The 10,403-nt window shown below is 42.1% G+C and overlaps 1 protein-coding gene across 1 annotated transcript; it reads left to right on the top strand.

Annotated features, from left to right (window-relative positions):
• The first annotated feature begins 6,567 nt into the window (after nt 1-6,567).
• On the top strand, nt 6,568-10,154 carry LOC130387317 (uncharacterized). Its single transcript, XM_056596343.1, has 6 exons — nt 6,568-6,661; nt 6,754-7,068; nt 7,728-7,802; nt 8,692-8,982; nt 9,140-9,292; nt 9,875-10,154. The coding sequence occupies exons 1-6, from the start codon at nt 6,619-6,621 to the stop codon at nt 10,033-10,035; spliced, it is 1,038 nt and encodes a 345-aa protein (XP_056452318.1). The 5' UTR covers nt 6,568-6,618; the 3' UTR covers nt 10,036-10,154.
• The last annotated feature ends 249 nt before the right edge of the window (nt 10,155-10,403 follow it).

Consider the following 10,403-nt stretch of genomic DNA (forward strand, 5'->3'; position numbering starts at 1 on the left):
ATATAATAATTCTGCTAATATTTCCACGGTTTTGACACCATGTGACTTGTGTTCTGTCTCTCGATTGGTTCTTCTGTTAAACTCAGACAGGTCAGTGGTGCGGCCCAAAGTGAGCGTCTACCCAGCGACGGGAGCTGATTTAAAGGGCCGGCGCTCCCTGCTGTGTGTAGCCAGAGACATGGTCCCTGAGGAGGTCCGGTTCTCCTGGAGGAGGAGAGGGGGGGGCGGAGGGGGGGGGGAGGGGGGGGAGGGGGGGGAGCAGCTGGAGCTCAGAGGACCGACCTACGCTGCCAGCATCCTGGTTATTGATCAGGAAGAAACCCTCACAGATCAATACATCTGTAGTGTTGAGCATGAAAGCGATTTGAAGGAGGAGATCCCAGCAGGTAATGAAGAACTACAACCCTATAACAATCAGCTTGTTGTCTATCACTAAATCCACTATATCACCTGGGATATGTAGTCTTAAACTAACCCCACTACCTTAAACCTGGTATTTCAATTACCTTCGTATGAACCACTGTAGACCACTGTGGGCTATTTGGTACATATAAACCAGTCTTGGCCACAATGGTGCAAATTAACCAGTAAAGACCCCAGGGTGCATATAAAGCAGTATAAAACAGTATAGACCCTTATGTATAAACTAGTATAGACCACTATGGACCAGTATAAACCACTGGGTTGCATATGGACCAGTATAAACCAGCATAGGCCTCTATGGTGCATATGGACCAGTATAAACCAGTATGGGCTGTGTGTTGGTAGGGGTCCCAGAGTCCCTCCAGGTGCTGTCCAGAGCCAGGCTGGCGTCTGTGCTCTACACAGTGATGGTGGTGAAGAGTGTGCTCTGCTGCTGTGGCCTGGCTCTCCTGCTCCTCCACACCAACAAGACCAGCAGGACGCCCAGAACCAGCACCACCACAGCCCTGGACTGACGCTCCTGTCCCCCAGAACCAGCACCACCACAGCCCTGGACTGACGCTGCTGTCCCCCAGAACCAGCAGACCCACCTTGTAGAACCTTAAGAGGTCATCATGTCATCATGTCATCATGTTATTCATTTCTACTCTCCACATTCTTCTGCTCTTTTCCCTCCACTGTTTGGACCAGAATAGTGCAGTGGTGTTTCACGTTTTTCTGTTTCCTGTTTCTAAGTGTGTACTGTCGCCCATGTATCATCTAACACACTCCCTTCATTTAAACAGGCCCTCAATACCCACCTTTTCAAGATCGCTTTCAACACATAACCTCCTTACCTTCTCTACCCTCTCTCCTTTTAACGAGTCTTTTATACCTATTTCAGTTTTTTAGATAACTATTTTCACCCTATTTTATCTTCTTACTTATATATGATGTTATTAAATGTTTTTATTCTGTGTTCACTCTGTTAAGCGACTTTGAGTATTTAGAAAAGCGCTATATAAGCTGAATTTATTATTATTATTATGATTATTATTATGTAAGAATATGCATTTAAAATAATAAAAATCTCAAAGGTAACATTAGCTGGTTGTCCATCAATGGAGTTGGACTCATAAGGTGAATTATGTTGTGAATACTTTATGGGAGCGTATCTTCTTAATCTTTGAGGCTTTGATGGTTCATGGCCCTCTGTTGGAACATGTGTGGTTGAACAGGTATTGAAGGGACGTTATAGGACTGAAGGATAGTTGAACTATAACAATAGATTGAGTATGTATGGTCGGCTCCATTCATTTGGTTTAGCATAAAGACAACGATTCTGAACCAAACCTTTAGATGAACATCAACTCCACTAAGCATGCTTCAAGCCACAATGGAAGTCGATTTTATATTTGCTCTAGTGTAAAGTTAACTTTGAACTAGTATGTATCCTGCTACTTTCTAGATGTTTTGTAAGTCTAGTGTACGCTCAGTGTAAGTTCAAGGTGCGATCAAATTGGATTTCCCCCAAAATTGGACATCTTCAAAGGCGAGCAAAACACATTTCCTTTCCTAATAAACCCCCTAAATCCCTGAAAAGCTCAAATCTGCAGACAAACATAAGGAAAAAGCTTTGCACCATGCATGTCAACTGATTGATTGCCTTTGTAGTTCTGAAAGAGTTAGGTAGGTTTACTGTAGTTCTAAATATTTTTATTGTAGTTCTGAAGGAGCAACATTTTGTGATTTTGAATGAGTTTATTGTGAATCAGAAGTAGTTTATTGTAATTCTGAAATATTTTATTGTAGTTCTGAAGGAGCACCTTGGCCTATTGATGATAGTAGGTGTTTCTTTTTTATTAACACCAGGGTTATTCAGGAAATGGCTGCCCATGATAATTATGCAACCAACCTGTCACAGTTTAAACGGTTCTTTGTCTTTGTGTCGTTTTATTTTCTTCCTCCAGATGTCCTCAGTTATTCTTTTCCTTCCCATCCTTATCTAGATTTACTTCCTCCTGGTTTGATTTGTTGATTTGTTAATTGTGTCCTCATGTGTTGTTAAGCCCTCTGTTTGTTATCCGTTTGTCTGAAGGTCCTGTCCTGTAGCTAAGCAAGTCTAGTAAGTGTCTTAGTTAATGATTAAAATTTTGTTTGCTGGCAATCATTATTTCTGATAGATCTGCAGAGATTAAGATCATTTTGGTTTAACCTTCTCAGCCTGAGTTTGAGTCTCCATTTGAGTCTGAAACCTGATCTACAGACAACAAATATCACAGCCCTTATCTATTCATGGAATAAATATTGCGAAGACAGTGGCAGAAATGTTCCAGTAAATGAAAATATTCACGATAAATATTAGAGAAAAGAGAAAATGATGTGTAAAACTGCGCAGTGGGGCTCACCGGTTAGAGCGTGTAACATTTAGGGGCCAGTCCTCACCGCAGCACCCCGGGTCCATTCCTACCCGCGGTCCTTTGCTGCATGTCCCCCGCTCTCTCTCCCTAACCTTCCTGTCTATCTCACTCTATCACGGAGCATACAAAATAAATCTTAAAAGATCAACAAATATTGTGCAGTAGAAATAATTGTATTATCTTGCTACTTTAGTAGATGGATGGGGAATCTTAATCTTTGCTTTGTTGTTCATCTCTTGGTCTATTATTTTGGTTTAATTTGGAATGTAATGTAATTGAATAAAGACTTATATTTATATTTCACTTATAATTCAATTTGTTAGTGGAAGTGTTTGAAAAAATCATATGTGATCATCTGTCCAAAGCTGTCTGTCTAGACCCCTTTCAGTTTGCATATAGGACTAATAGGTCTGTTGAGGATGCTGTGTCACTTGGTATCCACTCTATTCTACAACATCTTGAGTCCCCAGGCAACTATGCAAAGGTACTTTTTATAGACTGCAGCTCTGCTTTTAATACGATTCTACCCAGAAAACTTTTCTATAAACTCCAAAACATGGGTGTCCAGAACTCCTTATGTCACTGGATTTTAGATTTCCTACAGCAAAGAACACAAGTTGTCAAAATCAATAACAAGTTGTCACAGGCCAAACACATTAGCACTGGTGCCCCCCAGGGGTTTGTATTATCACCTCTGTCATATTCTGAGTACACTAATGACTGCATATCACTCAGTGAATCAGTGAAAATGCTTAAATTCGCTGATGATACAACCTTGATAGGGTTGATTTCAGGGGATGATGACAGTGCCTACAGAAATGAGATCCTTTCTTTAACTGAATGGTGTTCCCACCACAACCTAGAGGTGGACTTCCGAAGACAGAGGAAGGAGACCCCACCTCTGTCCATCAATGCGGCGGTGGTGGAAGGGGTAGACAGCTTCAAATTTCTGGGCACAATAATCTCCTCCTCTCTGAAATGGGTAGATAACATCACTACTATTATTCAAAAAGCCCACCAGAGGCTCTTTTTCCTCCGCCAACTAAAGAAGTTTGGGGTGGCCTGCAAGGGGATGCAGCAATTCTACCAAGCCACCATTGAGAGCGTCCTTAGGTTCTCAATCACAGTCTGGGATGGCAACCCTACTGTCCAGCAGAGGATGCGACTAGACAGGATTGTCCATACGGCCTCCAAGATAGTTGGCTGCAGTCTCCCTCCCATCTCAGACATCTACGAGGCCCGTATCCACAGAAGAGGCCTGAAAACTCTTCAGGATAAATGACACCCTGCCAACTCCCTCTTCAATCCACTCCCATCAGGTAGAAGGTTGAGGGCCATCAAAACTAAAACCTCCCGCTTCCTCAACAGCAAATACTGCAGGTCCATTACATCTCTTAACAACTCTATATCCCTACACCAGTATATCAGGAATGCAGACTCCCCCAGTGGCCCTGTATAGTATAATACGCACTAATTTCTACTCTGTTTTTATATAATGTGAGTTTTCTTAACTATGTACTTATTTATTGGACCTTATGCAGATTTGCACATGACTTGCTCCATTTTGCACATCACTTGCACCTATATGCACCTGTCACTTTAATCAAACATACAGCACTTACCCTGGCCTATTAACCAGGTGGAAGTGGGCGATATGTCTTATGTGTGGGATATTGCATGGATGAAATTATGTTCTATGTTTTATGTGTCTTTTGTGTGGGTCTTGTACTGTCATGTACTGTCATGAGCACACTGAAACAAATCCCTGGCAACTTGTACAGAGTTGTATGGCAATAAAGTATTGAATCTTGATCTTGAAAACAGATTCCAATTCGGAATACATTTCATGGTGTGTAGCTAATTGTTAAGTGTAAATTTCTATCTTTCAATTACTCTAGATTTAGTCATTTAACACATACACATTTCCATTTTTTTTAATTCATATATCTATATTCTACTTATTTGGATGAATTTGAATAAAAGCCAATATTTAGCTGATTTCTTTGTAGGTTGCATATTTAAGGATTTCTATATTTAAATTATCTAAATATTGTAAATATTTTGGGCATAAATAACATATATTCTGGCTTTTTTGGAATCTGATTTATGGATTTTATTTTTCTTGCTGCTAATATATGTGTTTAGGATACTTCTGAGTAGATTACTAAATAACTTTATTTAAACTCTACAATAATCGGTGTGGTTTTAATTTGCAGTACACAGTCAAGCATGCTGCTCTCTCACCACAGATCAGAGTCTTTCCATTTCCACCGATACCTCGTCGTCAAGGAGACGACCATGCTGCTGTTTTGATTGACAGCTCCTCATCAGTGATGGGGAACAGGATGTGGTGCTCTGAGATGTTTGTGGTCTGTAGCCGGTGGAGGTGGAGCTGATGGAGGAGGAAGATTCAGGTCTCCGCTAATACAGAGAACCTGAGCTCATCTGATCCCCAACAAAGACACAATCACACACACGCACACACACACCAACTTCACTGCTGCTGGAGGAATGAATCAACGGCAGATGTGTGGTTATATTTAACTTCAGCTACAGGTTCAAACACATTCATCTGAAATATGCCTCTTCTACATTTACTCACATGTCAATCCTGACTCTCTGCTGCCATTGGTCCTCTGGGTCAGAATCATGCGACACACAGACACCACGCCATTGGTTCCTCTGAACTGTCACTCAAAAGCAGCCCTCCCACTCCAACCTAGGGGACGGTGGGCTTTGTTGAGGACCTATTTGAGGCCACCCTGGTTCACCCTGGAGAACCAGCGATTTTAATTATTGACTTTTTTAATATTTAAGAGTGGAAAACAGTTTCCAATTCAGAATACATTTCATGGCGTGTACCTTATTGTTACGTATAAATCTGTCTTTCCGGTTCTCAAGATTTAGTCAATTAAAACATTACTATATTTTTTTATTCATATATGTATATTCTATTTATTTGGGTGAATTTGAATAAGAGCCAATATTTAGCTGATTTCTATGTAGGATACATATTAAGGATTTCTATATTTTTATTTTCTAAACATTGTAAATAATTTGGGCATAAATAACATATATTCTGGCATTTTTGGAATTAGATTTATGGATTTTCTTTTTCTTGTTGATACTTCTGAGTAGATTATTAAGTAACTATGTTAACTCTACAATAATCGGTGTGGTTTTAGTTTGCAGTATGTGATCAAGCATGCTCTTCTCTCACCACAGATCAGAGTCTTTCCATTTCCACCGATACCTCGGTCGTCAAGGAGACGACCATGCTGCTGTTTTGATTGACAGCTCCTCATCAGTGCTGGTGAACAGGACGTGGTTCTCTGAGAAGTTTGTGGTCTGTAGCCGGTGGAGGTGGAGCTGATGGAGGAAACAGATTCAGGTCTCCGCTAATACAGAGAACCTGAGCTCATCTGATCCCCAATAAAGACACAATCACACACACGCACGCACACACCAACTTCACTGCTGCTGGAGGAATGAATCAACGGCAGATATGTGGTTATATTTAACTTCAGCTACAGGTTCAAACACATTCATCTGAAATATGCCTCTTCTACATTTACTCACATGTCAATCCTGACTCTGTGCTGCCATTGGTCCTCTGGCTCAGAATCATGTGACACACAGACACGACGCCATTGGTTCCACTGAGCTGTCACTCAAAAGCAGCCCTCCCACTCCACCCCAGGGGACGGTGGGTTGGCGTTGAGGACCTATTTGAGGCCGCCCTGGTTCACCCTGGTCTCAGTGGCAGCCCCTCTCCTCAGCTTCTCCTACAGACCAGATGCTTCTACTCTCTAGGGCTGCCTGGAGCTCACTGTGTTTAGGTGACAGTTTCCCACCAATCACAACTCACCACACATCGGGTTTCGTCCACCCCAGAACACGGATGCTCATCCATGTGCTCTTGTCCCTACAGCGGTGGTTGCCATGGCAGCAGAGCTGACTCAGGACCAGGTGTCGTGGACCAGGAGCAAAGGGAAAGCCGTCTCCTTCAGATGTACAAACACTGACCAGTGTGGTACCTATATCTACTGGTACCAGAAGAAAGAGACGAAAACATTCACCGTGATTCTTGAAATTGAAAAGAGTAATGGTAACATTTACAAAGGATACAACCATCCTCAGAAGGATGATTTCTCATCAAACGTCAAAGAGAACAGCTGTGAGTTGTCGCTTCAGGTGGTGAAAGCGTCCCATTCTGCCACCTACTACTGTTCCTGTATGATTAGTGGTGTCACACAGTGAGACGTTCTCCTTCCTGCCCGTACAAAAACTCTGGTGATCACATGACCCAGCAGGTCATGTCTCATTGGCTGTTCAATCTACAGCTAGGCACTAATTTGAACTGGACATGAACAGTAAGATCCGGATCAATCCCTGTTAGATCAGAGCCTGGACCATACTGTCTGTTGTTTAGGCTTCAATCCAAGCCTTGATCTCCCCTTGCTACTGTGCTTAGGTAATACAATCACTGAACTGGTTGTTGGTTAGGGTGAGATGGATCAAACTAAAGAGTAACAGACAGACATCTGGAGGCTCAAATGGAAGTGGACGACTTCATGCTCACACCTCTAGAGACAAGAATTTAGTAAAATACTGAGCTCTGTGGTAGTGAAGCACTCTTGGAATATCTTACATTGTTGGAAAGGAACGAGTCTTCAGTTGTTATTTAAGCCTACGATGAAGAGGGAGGAAGACCTTGGAGTAATTTCTACTGAACACAAGTAGTGACATCTACTCTCCTGATTTACTCTGCAGCCTTTTACAAAGCCCTCCTCTAAGGACAAGAACATTCATCCCCACGCATCCCTTGTAGTGGTGCTGATCATCTGTAGGTGTTTTTTTATCAGCAAGTTATTGATCAGCGCTGACAGCATCACAGGCGGTGAGCAGAGGTTTATGATACAGGATATTTCACTGTGGGCGTCTATATCTTTGGTCGCGGCACCACCCTGGTTGTTACAGGTAAGATACCTTCCTCATGGTTTCTCTGGCTTTGTGTTTCATTTTATGTTGGGGAGTGTCAGAATATTTTCAGTTGATTGTTTGACCTGTTTGAGTTGTGCTGGAGAAGTCAGTGATGTCTGGAGATTCATGTTGTCTGTAAAGCTTAAAATATCGCTAATGCTATTAATAAACTAGCATAATATGTCAGTGTACTCTGTAATAAATGATGAAGGTTCATAAACACATTATATACAAATCGGCTCTGACAAATATTATTCCACAAAGAAGATATAATAATAATGTAATTATAATAATAATAATAATAATAATAGTGATTGATGTAGCATTTTAAATCCTGAATTTTTGTATAATTACATGTTTTAAATAATGAAATATTTTATATTATTATAGTAATGATAACTATAGGAATTGTAGGATTCATGAAGGGATTGCAATGAATTAATGTTTTTATAATTATTTTAAATCTTCACATATATTATTGTGGTGCAATATATCTTTATGTATTTTTTTTATGGAAAATGCAGAAGGCATGTATATTAGGTTGGATATGTTGGTCATATACCGGTATATTGTATGTATAACATAGTTATATATGTTATTTTGTATTATCATATTGTCAGAGTATCGTTCTATCTAATGTCGTTTTTTTGACTAATTAAAAATATTTTAATTATCAATTTTTAAATCATTATAATAATAATTATAGTATTTATAACAATAATTGTACAAATATTAAGTGATTGCCTCACGTCATATTTTTTTTATAATTATTTATTCCTAAACATATTTTGTAAGATGTAATATAATAATTCTGCTAATATTTCCACGGTTTTGACACCATGTGACTTGTGTTCTGTCTCTCGATTGGTTCTTCTGTTAAACTCAGACGGGTCAGTGGTGCGGCCCAAAGTGAGCGTCTACCCAGCCTCGGTGGCTGATTTAAAGGGCCGGCGCTCCCTGCTGTGTGTGGCCAGAGACATGGTCCCTGAGGAGGTCCGGGTGTCCTGGAGGAGGAGAGGGGGGGGCGGAGGGGGGGGGAAGGACGGGGAGCAGCTGGAGCCCAGAGGACCGACATACCCTGCCAGCATCCTGGTTATTGATCAGGGAGAAACCCTCAGAGATCCATACATCTGTAGAGTTGAGCATGAGAGCGGTCTGCAGGAGGTGGAGTTCCCAGGTAATGAAGAACTACAACCCCTACACATCAGCTTGTTGTCTATCACTAACCCCACTGTCTATCACCTGGGACATGTAGTCTTAAACTAACCCCACTGGCTATCACCTGAAACATGGTGTCTATCACTAACCCACTAAAGCTGATTCACCTCCAACAGATATAACCTTGACGTCAGAAGGCCACGGGATGACAGAAATGACCTTGACTTCAGAAGGCCCCGGAAAGACAGATGTTACCTTAGCGACGGCAGTTACTACGGACCCCCGGCGTCCAGGGAGACCCAGAGAAGGTCCTTCAGATGAAACACACCGTAAGATCAGCTGCTCTCACTCTGAACTGTTGTAGGAACCTCAAGTGGCCTCTGGATTAGCAGTGCGGTATCTCATCAAGAATACATTAATATATGTATACACCATGGAGTGTAAACCAGTACAAACTATTATAAACCATTACAACCAGTTTATAACAGTATGGAGTGTACAAGCCATTATAAACCAGTATAAACCAGTATGGCACGTATGAACCACATAGGCCTCTATGGTGCATATGGACCAGTATAAAGCACTGGGTTGCATATGGCCCAGTATAAACCAGCATAGTCCTCTATGGTGCATATGGACCAGTATAAACCACATAGGCCTCTATGGTGCATATGGCCCAGTATGAACCACATAGGCCTCTATGGTGCACATGGACCAGTATAAACCACATAGGCCTCTATGATGCATATGGACCAGTATAAACCAGCATAGGCCTCTATGATGCATATGGACCAGTATAAACCAGCATAGGCCTCTATGGTGCATATGGACCAGTATAAACCAGCATAGGCCTCTATGGTGCCAATGGACCAGTATAAACCAGTATGGGCTGTGTGTTGGTGGGGTCCCAGAGTCCCTCCAGGTGCTGTCCAGAGCCAGGCTGGCATCTGTGCTCTACACAGTGATGGTGGTGAAGAGTGTGCTCTGCTGCTGTGGCCTGGCTCTCCTGCTCCTCCACACCAACAAGACCAGCAGGACGCCCAGAACCAGCACCACCACAGCCCTGGACTGACGCTGCTGTCCCCCAGAACCAGCACCACCACAGCCCTGGACTGACGCTGCTGTCCCCCAGAACCAGCACCACCACAGCCCTGGACTGACGCTGCTGTCCCCCAGAACCAGCAGACCCACCTCGTACAACCATAAGAGGTCACCATGTCATCATGTCACCATGTCATCAGATCATCATGTCATAATGTAATGTTGTTATTCATTTCTAGTCTCCAGGTTCTTCTGCTCTTTTCCCTCCACTGTTCGGACCAGAAAACTGAATGAGCTTTTCACGTTTTTCTGTTTCCTGTTTCTAAGTGTGTACTGTCACCCATGTAACATCTAACACACTCCCTTCATTTAAACAGGCCCTCAAAACCCACCTTTTCA

The sequence above is a fragment of the Gadus chalcogrammus genome, chromosome 8, assembly GCF_026213295.1.
Source record: "Gadus chalcogrammus isolate NIFS_2021 chromosome 8, NIFS_Gcha_1.0, whole genome shotgun sequence".
Lineage (NCBI taxonomy): Eukaryota > Metazoa > Chordata > Actinopteri > Gadiformes > Gadidae > Gadus > Gadus chalcogrammus.